This window comes from Moschus berezovskii, chromosome 2 (assembly GCF_049115385.1).
Source record: "Moschus berezovskii isolate FMDL1 chromosome 2, NW_MosBer_1.0, whole genome shotgun sequence".
NCBI lineage: Eukaryota > Metazoa > Chordata > Mammalia > Artiodactyla > Moschidae > Moschus > Moschus berezovskii.
This window is the reverse complement of record NC_142461.1, coordinates 99,955,202-99,972,557: the sequence shown is the minus strand read 5'-3', so window position 1 is coordinate 99,972,557 and position 17,356 is coordinate 99,955,202. Positions and strand designations below refer to the sequence as shown.

Below are 17,356 nucleotides of genomic sequence, written 5' to 3'. Positions count from 1 at the left end.
ATTTTTGTTTGTTTGTCTTCCTTTCTCTCCCCACTTTGCAGATGAGAAGCCCAAGGTAAACCCCAAACTTTACATGTGTGTGTGTGAAGGCCTCTCCTGTGGGACCGAGGAGCACTGTGAAGGCCAGCAGTGCTTTTCCTCGCTGAGCATAAATGATGGCTTCCACGTCTACCAGAAAGGCTGCTTCCAGGTCTACGAGCAGGGGAAGATGACCTGTAAGACCCCGCCGTCACCTGGCCAGGCTGTGGAGTGCTGCCAAGGGGACTGGTGTAACAGGAACATCACGGCCCAGCTGCCTACTAAAGGTTCCCATGGACTTTTCTATTTCTAGATCAAGGATTTTAGTTTGTCTTATCCTGGTTCTTTGTGGGTTAAAGATGTGAGTGGCTACAAGGCTTTTCTCCTACTCTTTGAACAATGGGTGACAAGGCAGTTAGGTCCAGTGAGGAAGAGAAAGGCATGGCCTTTTGGAATCTATAAGGAGGATGGATGTATTGGGGAAAGTGAGCAAAGTGATAATCTACTGTGGGGACAATTTGGCAGACCAGATGTCTCTTGGTGTCATGAGAAGGTGAATAGCTCCTGATACCTTTTTCTGAAAGGAGCTATGAGATCATAATTTCTGAAACAGTTGTGCTTATTAGGTACTTGTCTGTCTCGATGTTGAGTCTGTAGGGAGGAAAATGGAACACAAGGCTCTGGTATCTGAGAGAAATACCTTTCCTTCTTTAAGAGGAAGGAGACAAAGCCGTTCTCCTGTATCGGATGCCCAGTGATCTATCACTGCAACTGGAAGCTGGGTGAGATTTCACTTCAACTTGATAGTTCATGTGGAATCTTCTCCATATTATAGTCAATATGAACTTCAATCCTCTTCTGAAACTGTTTCCCCATAAAATGAGCCCTAAACTGCATCTCAAAGTCCCTACAAATATTAATGTACCTTAGTCAGTAGATTCAGCCCAAGCCAAATTTACTGTCTTAATATATAGTACATTTTTAATAGGTGTCCTTAATCAATCTTACACTCACAAAAAAAGAAACAAACTATAGGAGAGGTTACGGGGAGCATCCAAGGCCAGAAATGCAAAGTAGCAAGAGAGAGAGAGAGAGACAGAAAAACAAAACAAAACAAAAACTGATACAAGATCATGTTGCATAATTCATAATTTTTAAAATTATGGTGAGGACCTTAAGGTCTATAGAAAAGGTTAAAGTCTGATAAGCAAATAGGATTGAATAATAAAAGAGATTTGTATTAAATGGTTAAAACTAAAAAGGGTACTTGATGGAATAAACTTAAATGTTGTGAGTTAAACTGTGATTAATAGAGTGGATGGACCATGAAAAATGTCTGCATTCACATAAAAATCATGTCTACTGTATGAAAAGTATCTCATCTGGAGAAGACTCTGCCAGATTAGAGCTGTAATACAGAATTTATTTACTTAAGGAATTTCTAATTTAATTAGGCATGATATTTATAATTTAATGTTGTATATAATTATTAGTTTTATACTTTATTTTACAAATGACATGTACCATGGAGTATTATGTGCCAAGTTGTTGATTAATTTGAATTTGGAAAGTTTAGAGAAATTTATAAAGGAAATTCAGCTTGAGATTGGATGACTGAAGAGGCCAGGAACATGGAAAGAATAAGACCTTCATGGGGAAGAACAGGGCTTGGCTGTATAATGTCTTAGGCAGGGGTCTGAAATTCAGAGGTGATAATTGCTTTGGGATCTTTTAATTATGACCTTCACTATCCAACTAAGAAACTTTGACTTAACTCACTAGACAAGATGAAAGCCTCTGTGCCATGTGAGTGTTCAGGTGAATGACTGCATAAATGTTTGAATGGGTGATATGGTAATGTCTGAGCCCGAGAGTCAGTGTGTGATTAGGTGAGTGAGTGGGTCAAAGAGTGAGTGTTTTAGGTGAGTGAATCAATGTTGAATACGTGAGTTAAAGAAAATTGAATGAATAGGTTCCTAGGCATAAATCATGATGTAAAAATTGCAATGAGAATACAGCAATAGATATCCAAGATAACACTGAAGAGAAGGCCCACAGATTGGATAATTTGGTCTTAACTCAGATAGCAGTTTCTCACAGGAATATTGCAGCATAATATCTGTCTGTAAGGGCTTGATGATAAAAACATCCTTACAGATCAAATCTTAAGTTAATAAGGATAGTGTCTGATTTGTTTAGTACTTTATATATTAAAAACACTTTTTACACAGATGCATTAAGTTGGTTCTCAGTGGAATTTTTTCAAAATCCTATTGTGTCTAAATGAATAATGGTTAAATGACTGGGCTGTTGGCCAGGTGTTATGAAGTATTTTAGTTTTAGCACTTTGCGACTTATAAAACTATGTGGTCGGGATCAGGAGCTGCTTGTTAGGTATTGGTTATGCTGAATATTAAAAACAATGATCCTATGGCCAGTTACCCTTCTCTCTCCCATCTCCAGGGAAGTCTTTTCCTGGAACACAGAATTTCCACTTGGAGGTTGGCCTCATCATTTTGTCTGTAGTGTTCGCAGTATGCCTGCTAGCCTGCCTATTGGGAGTCGCTCTCCGAAAATTTAAAAGGCGCAATCAAGAACGCCTCAACCCCAGAGATGTGGAATACGGCACCATTGAAGGGCTTATCACCACCAACGTTGGAGACAGCACTTTAGCAGTGAGTTTGGGTTCCAGGGGACCCCTGGCGTGACAGAGATGGCTGAAGATGCTTTGTTATTTCAAGGATGAAATGCTAAGCAAGTTACTGGTGACTGGACCGTGTGCACACACACTCCTGGTGTCTCATGTTCTGAGCAAGTGTGTGATGGCACGCTTATGTGAGCTCAGTCTCCTCTATGTGAGAACATTTATTTTAGACAGACATTCACATTAAATGAATGAGTGGATTTGTTTTAGTTGAATCTTGGTAGTTATTTTTCTTTTGGGAGTAAAGGGACAGGGACAGACAATGGTCACCTATAATTTTGATGGTGGGAGGGCAGGGTTGGAGTTTATGGTACTCAGTTACTCTATTTTTAGCAATAATAGGGCTTTTAGAAAAAAACGCACCCTTTGCCTAATATTAAAAATCACTTTCCTGTCTAGATTATTTTAACACCCTGTAATTTAAGACTTGAAAACCTGACATCCAAAAAAGCAGCTATTACATTTTTTGTGCTCCTGTGCTGCCCCCTTGTGGAGGGCACTCAATTGGTTAAGCCAGTGCTGTCCAATAGAAATATGTGCGGCACGTGTAATTTAAAATTTTCTAGTTGCTGCTGTTCAGTTGCTAAGTTGTGTCTGACTCATTGCGACCCCATGGACTGCAGCATGTCAGGCTTCCCTGTCCTTCACCATCTCCCAGAGTTTGCTTAAACTCCTGTCCATTGAGTTGGTGATGCCACCCAACCATCTCGTTCTCTGTTGTCCCCTTCTCCTCCTGCCCTCAATCTTTTCCAGCATCAGGGTCTTTTACAGTGAATCGGTTCTTGGCCTCAGGTGGCCAGAGTATTGGAGCTTCAGCATCGGTCCTTCCAATGAATATTCAGGGTTGATTTCCTTCAGGATGGACTGGTGTTGATCTCTTTGCTGTCTTTAAAATAGTTAAAAAAAAAACAAACCAATAAACAGCAACACACAGATAGTATTAATTTTAAGAATATATTTAACATAACTTAGTTAACATAATAATTTCAGTATATAATCATAAAGAATTATTAATGAGATACTTTGCATCCTTTTTTTTAAAATAAACTTTCAAAATGTGTTGTGTATCTGACACGTACAGCACACACCGTTCAGATCAGCCTCATTTCTCTGTCTCACCGTCAGCCTACAGCTTGCACAGAGAGTTAGAAACCATTGTATTTGTATGCTTTACTCTTTTTGCACAGTTTAAAATGATGAAATCACATTAAGAAGTGACTGTCTTCTTTCACTTTTTGAAATTGTTTGTCAAGTGTTAATTTTAAAGCACCTTTAAGCTTTAGTGAGAAAGAGAACCACATGCTGTGAATGGGTTACATCAGATGCTGAAGGGAAAAGTAATAACACTCTGCAGGGGTACTATGCTGAGTTAGGAGGTCCCTTTAAAAAAGGCAAAGATCTGTGAATATTAGAAAGATGTTAAAAGTCATGCCAATATCAAATCGATGCTCTCCTTGTCATTGACTGATGAATTGAAAGATGGTCAGGGTGGCAGCTTTTAATGAGATTTGGTGTTATTTAATGCCATGACTGTGCATTGCCTAAAACTGTCTTGAATTAAGTCTTGTTCTGCTAGATAACAAAGCTAAAAGTGACTGGGAGTTCTGCAGTTAAGCGTTTTTGCTGGCGAAGACTTGCTCTCACCAGTCTTGGGAGCTCGGGGGCTACACCTGGATGACTGCCCTTAGCCAGCTGTGCAGACATTTGATGGTGGCTGTGATACAGGCTGGGAACTAGCCTGTCCTGATGGCTGATACAGTCTGGGAACTAGCCTATCCTACTGCCTGCTCTATCTCTGGACCACAGTCAAGTTTCGTATGAAAAAAAGGGGAAGGAACCTTGTTTAGCTTTCTTTCCCCTACCTATGTAAATTCTGCTGCATCAAACTGGGAGGAGAGGGGATAAGGACTTTTCATTCTAAAAGTAGAAAACTAGGTTTTCTTCAGAAGTGTGCTTAGAAGTTTATTTCGCATTTTAAGGTAGACTAAATGAGTTCTAAAGCTGAAACTCCAATATTTTGGCCACCTCATGAGAAGAGTTGACTCACTGGAAAAGACTCTGATGCTGGGAGGGATTGGGGGCAGGAGGAGAAGGGGACGACAAAGAATGAGATGACTGGATGGCATCACCAACTTGATGGACATGAGTTTGAGTGAACTCCGGGAGTTGGTGATGGACAGGGAGGCCTGGCGTGCTGTGACTCATGGGGTCGCAAAGAATCGGACACGTCTGAGCAACTGAACTGAACTGAATATGATGTTTTCTTTAGGATTCTCTTTTTAAAATCTCTTATTGCGTGCTGTGATTCATGGGGTCGCGAAGAGTCGGACACGACTGAGCGACTGAACTGACTGAACTGAAATGAGTTCTTTGAGTTAGTAGCAAGGAAGATACAAGGTTGAATCCTGACAAAACTTTATGAGATCAAGTAGTCGGAATTTTGTTTCTTAGAATTGCTGATGTAACTAATCACATTGGGCACTGCTGGGAAGCTCTAGTCTAAATTACTATCTAAATGGCTGCTATTAATTCTGAAAGCAGAATGGTAGCATATGCTAAGATAGTCTTCTCCACTCAGCCATGTTAAAGGACAGTATATCACGATATAACACAGTGTACAACACTGTTTAAAACAAGTCATCATTATTGGTTTACAGACTTGCTTATTTAAATGATATTCTCATTTACATGACTCAGCAATGTGTATCTTACGAAACAGCTCCCCTGCACTGAAAAAGAAGCTTTGGCATCCAAGAGTTGAAATAACGTTGATATTACTTTGAAATATTGGTTGATATTTCTTCCCCCCCCACTCCTGAAGTCTGTGAACTAGGTTTAGAACTAGGACTGCACATTATTAAAAAAAAAAAAAGTTTAATTTTCAAAATTATTCTCTCAAAAAAAATGGATGAATAAAGAGAAAAGTGAACAGCAAAAGAGATAGTTAGGGAGATGTGAAACAACTTCATCTACATTCAGTTTCTTGCTGATTATCTATTTCGTGGCTTTTAAGAATTCTAAATTTCTTTCTTTGGATGTTCAGATTTTGGTAATTTTGCTGATCAACAGTATTTCAGAGTGGTGCTCACAGTAAGTAAAAGACGATGAAATTTGAACAAAGAAATGTATTCCTTCAGCAGGCCAGCTACAATGTTTGGGAAAGGAGGAGCTTTGGGGAGTGTTAGCTCAACACTGCTGTAACATTACCACAATCACCATGGGCACAGTATTGTTTATTATAGAAAATCCATTCCTGATTCAAAAAGGCGTCTGCTTCTTGGCTTGCACTGACAGTAAGAATGGAAAATTCATGAATGAACTAATTGGGTATCTTTTTTGCAGTGTGTTCATTTTTAAAAGTAGATTTGAAGTGAAGTGAAGTGAAAGTCATTCAGTCGTGTCCGACTCTTTGAGACTCCATGGACTATACAGCCCATGGAATTCTCCAGGCCAGAATACGGGAGTGGGTAGCCTTTCACTTTTCCAGGGGATCTTCCCAACCCAGGGATTGAACCCAGGGTCTCCCACATTGCGGGCAGATTCTTCACCAGATGAGCCACAAGGGAAGCCCAGAAGTAGATTTGGGGTGTGGTTTTATGTTTTAATGGAAGTTATATTTCTTTCTCTCTCTGCTTTGTGGGTAATTGACATCAAGATGACATACAGTATATGAAATCATGTGTGAGAAACTTTTGAAAGTTGTAAAGCACTATAGAATTTAAAGAATCTTTCATCAATTAAAAAAGATTTTAAGAGTAGACAGCTATTTTTTAAAAAAGGAAATGACATAGAGGTATTAATTTTATGACTCTTGTTCCTTGCCTACCTTAAAGGTAACCTGCATCCTGGTCACTCTGTCTGCTTGAGTGTACCAGTTTGAGGATGCACATGGCCACTGCATTAGAGTTGTTTGTTTTTCATTCCTAATTTGTTTGTTTCTTATTAGAGTTCTTTAGCTGGCATGTCAATTAACGTACATCCCTTGATAGATATCGTGAGCAGGGCAGAATAGGGTCAACTGTGGTCAGCTTTTGGACTCGAAAGCCTTTTATTTTTGCTCCACTATCTGTCTACTGCTTTTCTTTGGCTCAGCCCTGTATTTTGGGCTTTTTAATTTACATCTTTGACTTGGTCCATTCATTTTCTTTCTTCAGCTATTTTATTCTAAAACTCTGGGTACAAGAAAGGACTCCTCAGGAAGATCCCTCAGGGAAACCGATCCCATATCAGGGAAGGGACTAGCTTCAGGTTTTCCCAATGAATAAGATCAGTCCTTCATCCAGTGGGGCTTTCCATGCACACGGATGGGCCACGTTTCCAGGATTGCAGCCTCCATGAAAGTTACACCCAGATGCACGCTCTGACCTGGAAGCAGTTCCTCAATCCTTTCTCTTTCTCCTTGTTTTGAACTACAGGATTTATTGGATCATTCATGTACATCGGGAAGCGGCTCTGGTCTTCCTTTTCTGGTACAGAGAACAGTGGCCCGTCAGATTACACTGCTGGAGTGTGTTGGTAATTCTCTTTTCCCTTTCTTTGTGGGTTCTGTGCAGTGTTCGCTGTGGTTCTAGAAGTATATGGACCTTGGAAAATCTGCTTCTTCTTGTCTCTTGCTTGTTAAATAAATGTAAGGAGATATGAGATAGCTTTGTGGAGTAGCTATGCTTCTAGTCTGTGACTTATGTTGGAGCACTTGAACTTGGTAAATTCTTTTCAAAGGAGTCTGCCACTAGTTAGTATAGAAAATACCTAGTCAACGGCTTTCAGTTTTAAGTAAACCCTTCACGATATTGGGACTGCTTGAGAATGAACTAATATGGCTGCTCCTGACCAAAGACAGGCATTGGTGAATCTGAGGTAAGTTGGTTTTAGACAATAATCTTGATTATTGCAAATGTTTCTCATTCTTCCCTCTTAAAAAAAAATGAGATAAATTTGCCAAAGCTACCCTTATAACTCCTTTATTTAAAGGAGCTATGTACATTTCTCTGTATCAGAATATATTTGCGTAGAGATGTAATCATAGTGTGTATGTAATGTGTCCCTGTTTTTAGTTTTAAACTCATACACATTTTCATGTATTTGTACACATCACAGGTATCTGAGTGGTTGTGTAATTGTCTATTGAGTAATAACTTTAACAACACTTGAAAAAAAATTGGCACACATTGCTTCTTTTGAGTGAGCAGAATAAACTTCCAGGAATTGGGGTTCCTGGGTCAAATTTTTAACTTTTTGTGCCTTGTCTTATATATTGCTGAATTGTCCTCTTGGAAGATGGTGCAGCATGCTTTTTTTATTTTTTAAGTCGAATTGTCAATTCGGTTTTTGGATATTTGCAAGTCACATGACAGTTTTCATTCATTTCTCCTTTAGATGGCATGCAGGGATGGCCACAGTAGCAGTGATGGATGAGAACCATCGCCACACTCTCCTCCTAGTTCTCCCAGTTTGAGAGGCGTGAGCTGGCTTTGCAGCTCCTGCCATCTCATTTTTTGCTTTTGGGAGGTGACTGGCCACCCTTGGCTGCTACCCTCCGACTTTTCTTCCTGGTTTCATGGGAGCCAGGACATCCCCAAATACAGCAGGGAAGGCAGGTGGGCAGAGGGAGTCAAAACAGCGGCCGCCACCCGCAGGTACACAGGCTGCCGGCAGGAGCCTTGGCCTCTTCTCTGGGTCTGCTTCAGCAACTGTGATTGCTTCTGAACTCCCACTTCATGCCTCTCCTCCACGGTGGACCGTGAGTAGGGAAAATATTAACAGAAGTGGAAAAGCTCCCAACATGCTCACTGCTTACAACCAAGGTAGTTTTCTTTTACCAGCTAACATCCTATTTGATTATGAACAAAGGTGACTGGATTGGGATCAGAGGGCAGTGAAAGGGGACATTACCCCCTACCCTGCTGTCCCATGGGACTTACCATTCACACAACAGCAGCCCTCAGAGGTAGACCCCAGAGTCCAGAGGACAAAATAATATTGCATCTTTAAATATACTGTTTGTGGTTGTATAGATATTCTTCAGCATTTTTTAAAATAGTTCAAATTCATCATTTTACTGCCTTAAATGCTAAAGAGTCATGCATTTCAGTAGCTTCTAGTGTTCATGTAGTACAGCCTTGGATAAAAATATATGTCATGAACTGTTTGGATAGTATCTTACCATTTTTGGTTCAAAAATACAGGGAATTGGACTAGATCAGTTGTTACAGGTGGTAATCAATGAACCTCTAAATTCCAGGTGTTAAAGCATCCTCTTTTGGGTCTCCATGGCCAGGACTTTGAGGCAGCTCTGCTTCTGTTTTCAGGAACTTATGCATAAGGTTGCATTTGCAAAAAGCATTTGACAACTTAAAAGCCTTTGAAAAGCACTGAAGTAGGTTTCTGTTTCAGTTCTGTCTACTTACACTGACATCTGTCTCTGTTTCCTTATAAAAACGATTTGAGGCAACTATATAGTAATGTCCACAAGGCTCTGGGGTATTTTTCTCTCCTTCCTAATGAGAATATGAGGACAAAGGGCTAATAAAGATACAGAGGCAGGAGAAGATTAGTGTTCCATTTTGTAGCAGTCCATGCTATAGATCTTAGCACTGGTCTTCATCTTAAACTACAAATGCTGGACCATTGCCATGACTTTATTCAAATTAATCCTGCACCCAGTACGATTTTTGTGACTTGACAGTGGCCCACAGAGACTCTTACTGGGTTCATTTAATGCCCTTTGGATTAGTCACTGGTATTGAGTAGGGAGACACTGCTTATCATAAGGGAATCTAGATTGAGCAGGTTTGATTATGCTTCAGGACATAATCTTCTGGACAGACATGCTTTTCTTCTCCATGTTTGGGTTCTCGGCGGCTTAGTTTTGCAGCAAAGAGCTGTATTCCTGTATGTGCATATATTCCTGTATGTGGTCATTACCAGCTGAGATTACCGTCAGCCGCTTGCCTTGGTGGAAGGCCGCACTGCTCTGCAAGTCGGATCTCCTTCGGTATTGTGTTCTAGGATCCACGTCTGTCTTCACCTTTGATTATACCCTGTGATGATCCCCATTGTCTTGTGGTATTCCCTCCTCCACCTAACCTCCCTGATCATCTACCTGTAATTAAGGAGAGTGGAAGCAGGAGCATGTTGTTGACAAGCCGCCAGTGGTGCCGGGACTGTACTCCATGGATCAGATCACAGCCAGTCACCGTGCTTTGAAAGTGTCTTCTCCAAGTGGCCTTTTCAGTGTCGCCCACTTGCGGCATCACAGGGACTGTCTCACAAGGGAACAGCCATAACCAGCGTCAGAAACCAGGACTCTTCTGGGATTGCATGTTTAAGACTTTGCAGATCCTCTTAGGAAATATATCCCCTGCCAAGAAATTCTTTACAGATAGCAGTGGCTGCCCGTCTATTTCCTACACCAGTACTGTTCTGTTTGGGTGTGCATGTGTGTTAATCCTTCAGAGGACACATCTCAAACTTCATAGTCTCCTTTGTGAAAAACACAAAGGCCTATGTAAATTCACCAGAATGCCTGTGTTGATCCATTATGAAGGGGAGGAGTCACATAAGCTATTCAATTTAGCCACGTACATGATTCTTGGTTTTCATCAACACTGAAGTCTATTCAGTTCAGTTCAGTCGCTCAGTCGTGTCCGACTCTCCGCGACCCCATGAATCACAGCATGCCAGGCCTCCCTGTCCATCACCAACTCCCGGAGTCTATAATCTATACCATTTTCTGAGTCTTACTAACTTTCATGTCCTTTTACAAACCATAAGCGTTTCACACCTTTTAAGAGAGGGATGTAAATGTAAACTCTGTAGCTAGCAGCTCATTGTACGAATGCAGGTTCTGAGAGTGGTTAAACGTGATATCACAATAGGCTGGGAGGGGCAGTTTCCACCTTGCTTTTGGATGTCTTTACAAGCAAGAGGTAGTGGTATTTATCAGGTTGGTCATAACATCTTATAGAAAAACCCAAATGAACTTTCTGGCCAACCCAATATATTCCCTAGTGGCATTTTTCCAAGGGAGGGGTTGAGAGTTGCGGGCACAGTGTTAATTGGTGACCTGTCCTGTCCTCCTGCCCAGTGTCACCTCTGTGCTGTTTTCTACAGGGAAGGGCAGGTATGGTGAGGTGTGGAGGGGCAGTTGGCAAGGGGAGAACGTCGCTGTGAAGATCTTTTCCTCCCGGGATGAGAAGTCGTGGTTTAGGGAAACAGAACTGTACAACACTGTGATGCTGAGGCATGAAAATATCTTAGGTAAGTACACAATCCCCTCATCAATTTTTGTCTAGAAAGAAATAACTGCCTGCCTTTGCCCTCTCTGATTGGGTGTGTGTGAATGTGCAAGTCTCTCCTGAATGGTGACATAGGGACCGTCAGCATTTATATACACTGTTGAATTTTCTTTTCACACCAATCTCTTGTTTAAATCTGCAGAGAAGCTAAGTTTGAAGATTCTCTGGATGATGAAAAGGAAATTGTTATTGCTAAGTCTTCCTCTGCAGGTTGTTATTTAAATAACAAAAATTTGCCCCATATTGTTCACTTCAAGGCTTCCTCCGTAGTTCTGCTTACCCCACCCTTTTTGAATATTTATTACTTGAATCAAGCTAAGAAAGATCTTTGGACGATTTCCTAGAGATTCATAGCTCCCAGGGACATCATAATTAAATGCACATTCCTTCAAACAAGGCATTGCTTTTTAAAGCCCAGATTTAGAGAGGGATTTAGCATACATTTTAATTTGGAAACTAAAGCTTGGAAACATTTGTGAAATATGTGAAGAGCTGATTGAAATACTGCTATGGAAGTATAAAGGGTGAGAATATTTCTTTAGTCCGTCGACTTCTTTTTGAAAAGTTTCTCTAAATGTGTTTATACTAATACCTGTGCGAGGAATGCTGCCTGGAATGCTTCTTTAATAGTGGATGTAAAGTATCTATAGAATTTGACTCTTTATTATAGGATAGTGTTGGCTACTTCATGGCTATTGGATTGGGTGTGGCTTATAGGAAGGCCATTGCCAGAATTCATTTCTATTCCAGTACTGCCAGTGTAGGATTTGCCAGTGTATTAATGAAGCCTGAGTCAAGTTGTCTGCAAATCATGGTATGAAAGTTGTTCAGCGCTTGACTCTAACAGTTTGATGGCGTGTTCCATCTCAGAACTGTCTCAGTTTCTGGTGTCCTTTTCTCCCCTTCCCCTCCCTGCTGGGCCCCAGGCCTCACCTAGTTCTCCTCACTTGTGTCACTGCTGTTGGTCTTGCCTTTCCAGTCCATCTTGTGATACTAAGTTATCTTCCACTGGGGAGCTGAGATGCTTCTGCTCAAAATGTCTTTGATTCTCATACTGCTTGCAACATTTGTGACATCTGAGCCCGGCATTCCAGGTGCTCTATTTTGAGGTCTCGAGGAGTCTCTGCTGCTTCCTCTATACAGATGCCCACACGCAGCCACTTCCGATATTTGTTATTCCTCGGTATTGTCCATGCCTTTGTCACGTGGCTCCTGCTCACCCACTATCCCCACCCCCATTCCAGCCACCCCTTCTTGCATCAAAACTTCTCAGTTCCCTTCCAGACTCTCCCAAGGGATCTACCTGTACTCTTCTGCCCTCCTGTACTTTGTACCCCCACTATATAACTCTTATCACACACTGCCTTATATTGTAGTTCGTGGATCAGTAATGATTAGTTACCATGTAGTAAGCGCTGCTGCGTGTCATGTCCATTTCCTCATTATCTTCACCATGACTGTAGAAAGGTAGATACTCCTGTTTTCCTGGTTGTAACTGATAAGGTTTTTGTTTTCACACCCAGTCCTGGGGACAGTTCCCTGCACATGGTAGGTGCTCAGTAAATATTGATTAAATTGGATTTAATCACTGGAAATTGAAAGTCACCTTTGCAATACAATTCATGGGAGAGAAGTTAGGTTCCCTCAGTGTGATCACAGAAGGCAAAACATTGTCCACTTCTTGTTACCTAATGATCCTCAGAGATTCTGAATTCATGAGATCTTGTACCCTCATCATAATTACAGCTATGTGGATTAATTTTACTGTGTAGTCAGTCGCTTTAGTTGAGAAGGTGCATGGAAAATGTACCACCTTTTTCACTTTAACTTCTTCTTCAGCATCTTTTAGATGTAGAGGCTTGGAGGTTTTCTGTGATCATTTTCTTTTCTGTCAAAAGAGCATATTGTTTTGAATATGAGATCATGATTTCCCCCACCCCTGAGTATTGCCAACTCTAGCCCCCAAGAAATACATAATTATACACACACATACACACACGGTTCTGGGCCCTCACTGTTTATCTAAAACAATCAACTCTTTCTTCTGCTTTGGTGTAGAAGTCAGCAGGTGAGTGAATGATGGGAGGCTGTGTTATGGTGTTTGGAACAGTGTCTGCGAGCTTGGGAAGCTGGTTTCTGCTCTCACATAATTAGAGGCCCACAGTGTGACTCTGGGCCAGAGTTGTATGTTTCTGAGCATCCTTTTCCTCATCACTAAAACCAGGGAGACTGAGTTACTGTGAGAATTTCAGTCCAAACACTTTTTTTTGTGAAAAAAAAAAAAAAAAAGCTTTTGGGATGTTCACCGACCCAGGATTAAACCCTGTCTGGAAGTGAAAACACTGTGTCCTAATGAACCACTGGATCACCAGGGAATTCCTGTCATCTTACACTTTTTTTTCTAAAAATTATGGTACACATGATATCACTTACTTGTGAAATCTAAAATATGACATGAGCTTATCTATAAAACACAGACTTCACAGATGTAGAGAACAGACTTGTGGCTGCGGGGGGTGGAGGATGGTGGAGGGAAGTATTGGGAGTTTGGGACTAGCAGATGCAAACTTATATATAGAATGGGTAAACAACAAGGTCCTACTCTATAGCATAGGCAACTGTATTCAATATCCTGTGATAAACAGTAATGGAGAAGAATATGAAAAGGAACGTATATCTATGTATAACTGAATCACTGTGCTGTACAGCAGAAATTAACACGACACTGTACATCAACTATCCTTCAATAAAATAAATTTTTAAAAGAGATTATAGCACTAAAAAAATTACAGTACAGTATCAAGTTGACCATTTCAATCATGTAAGTGAGATTTAAGTACATTCATACTGTGCAGCCATTACACTATCCATCTGTAGAAGTGTCTCATACTCTTAAAAGGTACTGATTCACCATTTAATGTCAGAATTTTTTGAGACCAATTGGAAGGAAACTACCTAAAAGATACTAAATTACACATTTTGGGGTTGTAATTGAACCCGAGCCATTTTGAACTATGAGTAACCAACTACACTTGAACACTTACTGTGTGGTAGGAATCTGACAAAAGCATTTTACCTGTATTAATTCTTTTATTCTCACAGTAACCCTTTGAAGTATAGGACAGTGCTATTCATATCTTAGAAATGAGGAAACCAAGGTGGTGATTTTCTTTATATTTTATATAATCTTAGAAAAATGTTCTTTTAAATTTTTAATTGGAGAATAATCACTTTGCGATGTTGTATTGGTTTCTGCTGTACAACAGTGTCAATCAGCCGTAAGTATGCATCTGTCCCCTCCCTGCTGAGCTCTCTCCCGGCCCCCAAGGTGGTGGTTTTATGTGACAGAGGTGGGATCGCCCAGCTCAGGACGGGGAGCCACACGAATGCCTGGCAGTGCTGCTCTGGAGCCCAGCACTCCCAAACCCTGTGCTCCATGGCATGCTGACCTCACTCCTCCACGGCCAGAGCTGCCTGGCGCCCACAGGAGCTGCCACTCAAGAGGCTTACAAGGGTACTGCTTACCTCACTTAAGATTTGGGTTTTATTTTAGTTCTTGAGGAGCCGGAGAAGATGACTTTGGATGTTCTGAAAGAGGCTTTTGCCCTAATCACTTTCTGTTATGAACACATCCAATGGTTGGGCCAGACTTCCAACTTTTGGGCATCTGTTCAGTCTCCACAAACAGTAGAGGACTTTGACTCAAACTGCAAACTTCACATAAAAATGCTCTAGCATGTTGAAGCAAATGTAGTTACAAATTCACACTTGAGTGGTAAACGGCTTTTAAAAATCCTACTTGGTTGAAAGTCATTTTTCTTGAAGGTCTAAAGCATAATTAAGGGCGGAAAATCCCTAAGAACTTGGGGTCTTAGAGAAGGTGAGAGAATGAATCTTATCTACTTATTTATTTAATTAATCACTCAATCTATCAGATGCTGCTCTCCTTTGGCCAGAGGAATCAATAAAGGCTACACAAATTTATCGCAGTGATTTAATTTCTTTTCAGTGGTGCTTCTATAGTTTGGGATACTCATTTTTGAGGACGTCATTAAAGATGGATATCGTAGTATAAAATGATTAAGCAGAAATGTTTAAAAATTGAAGTACAGTTGATTTACAATGTTGCAGTAATTTCTGCTATACACCAAAGTGATCCAGTTTTATGTGTGTGTATATATATATATATACACACATTCTTTCATGTGTTCTTTTCTGTTATGGTTTAATCTCAGGATATTGAATATAGTTCCCTGTGCTATACAATAGGGTATTCCCTGATGACTCAGTGGGTAAAGAATCTGCCAGCAATGCAAGAGACACAGTAGTAGACGTGGGTTAGATCCCTGAGTCAGGAAGTGCCCCTGGAGGAGGAAATAGCAACCCAGTCCAGTATTCTTGCCTGGCGAATCCCATGGACCAAGGAGCCTGGCAGGCTACAGTCCACGCGGTCACAAAGACTCAGACACGACTGAGCAACTAAACACCAGCACAGCTGTACAATAGGACCTTGTTGTAGCAGAGATCTTCTCTCTCGCAAGAATAACTAACATCTAAGTGCACACTTTGATTTATGTTATGGTCAGCTAAGGGTTAGAGCATCAGCTGTGGGGACACAAAGACAGGCTGGAGAGGAGTGAGAGACTAAGGCTGGCTGTGGGGACCACCTTAGAGCAAGCTGGAGAAAGAGATGAAGATTCAGGGTGCAGAAGCGTTAGTCCACTTTACAGACGTCTCGTGGGTGCAGATGTCAGCACTGTCTTTCTCTGGGTAGAAGCCGGCTTGTCTGAAGGCAGGATGAACTGGCAGGGAAGAGTATGGGTTCTGGAGCCAGACTGCTGGCCGGCTTACTGATGCTGATGTCAGTGACCTTAACATTACTGGCCTTAGTGGCAGTGACATTACCGACCTTAGTGTCGATAACTTTAATGTTCGTGATGTGATCCATCCCGTTCATGTGGTTGTCGGAGGATACATGGCTGTTTAAACCCGTGTCTGGCATACTGCTAGTTCTCACTAATTAGTAATGGCTTCTGCTGATGATGATCAAATTAGGTACTTTTCTTTGTTCCCAGCACGTTCTTATGCAAGGTATGGTGCATCAGGGCAGCTAGCATCGAACTTGGAGTTAGTAGCAACTTAATAGCTATGTGATCCTTAGCACCTCCCAGCAGCAACTCAATTATTTGTAAAATGAGTACAATGATATTTATCCTACTGGTCTATTGAGAAAAATCCCAATTTGTGAAAATGTTATAAAAATCAAAATTTGTGAAAGTGTTACACATTTTATATAAGATACTTTATATAGAGGAAAGCATTTTATTTTTTTTAGGATTTTTTTTTAATTGGAGGCTAGTTATTTTACAATATTATATTGGTTGGTTTTGCCATACATTGACATGAATCCGCCCCGGGTGTACATGAGTTCCCCCTCCCAAACCCCCCTCCCACCTCCCTCCTCCCCTTATCCTCCCTCTGGGTCATCCCCGCACACCAGCCCCGAGCATCCTGTAACATGCATCGACCCTGAACTGGCGATTCGTTTCACATATGATAATATACATGTTTCAATGCCATTCTCCCAAACCATCCCACCCTCACCCTCTCCCACAGAGTCCCAAAGACTGTTCTCTACATCTGTGTCTCTTTTGCTGTCTCGTATACAGGGTTATCATTTGCATCTTTCTAAATTCCATATATATGCGTTAGTATATTGTATTGGTGTTTTTCTTTCTGGCTTACTTCACTCTGTATAATAGGCTCTAGTTTCATCCACCTCATTAGAACTGGTTCAATGCATTCTTTTTAATGGCTGAGTAATACTCCATTGTGTATATGTACCAAAGCTTTCTTATCCATTCGTCTGCAGATGGAGATCTAGGTTGCTTCCATGTCCTGGCTATTATAAACAGTGCTGCAATGAACATTGGAGTACACGTGTCTCTTTCAGTTCTGGTTTCCTCGGTGTGTATGCCCAGGAGTGCAATTGCTGGATCATATGGCAGCTCTATTTCCAGTTTTTTTAGGAATCTCCACACTGTTCTCCATAGTGGCTGTACTAGTTTGCATTCCCACCAACAGTGTAAGAGGGTTCCCTTCTCTCCATACCCTCTCCAGCATTTATTGCATGTAGACTTTCGGATAGCAGCCATTCTGACTGGTGTGAAATGGTATCTCATTGTGGTTTTGATTTGCATTTCTCTGATTATGATGGATGTTGAGCATTTTTTCATGTGTTTGTTAGCCATCTGTATGTCTTCTTTGGAGAAATGTCTGTTTAGTTCTTTGGCCCATTTTTTGATTGGGTCATTTATTTTTCTGGAATTGAGCTGCA

The 17,356-nt window shown here is 41.0% G+C and overlaps 1 protein-coding gene across 3 annotated transcripts in view; it reads left to right on the top strand.

Annotated features, from left to right (window-relative positions):
* The window catches only part of ACVR1 (activin A receptor type 1), a 141,366-nt gene that overhangs the window by 104,338 nt on the left and 19,672 nt on the right, over positions 1–17,356 (top strand). For 2 of the 3 annotated variants that reach the window (XM_088829499.1, XM_055398728.2), the window contains 4 exons: positions 42–305; positions 2,482–2,693; positions 7,138–7,237; positions 10,835–10,981. In XM_088829499.1, the coding sequence (XP_088685625.1) occupies positions 42–305; positions 2,482–2,693; positions 7,138–7,237; positions 10,835–10,981 (723 nt within the window). The remainder of the gene's footprint in view (positions 1–41; positions 306–2,481; positions 2,694–7,137; positions 7,238–10,834; positions 10,982–17,356) is intronic. The other variant, XM_088829503.1, reaches the window with a different exon arrangement.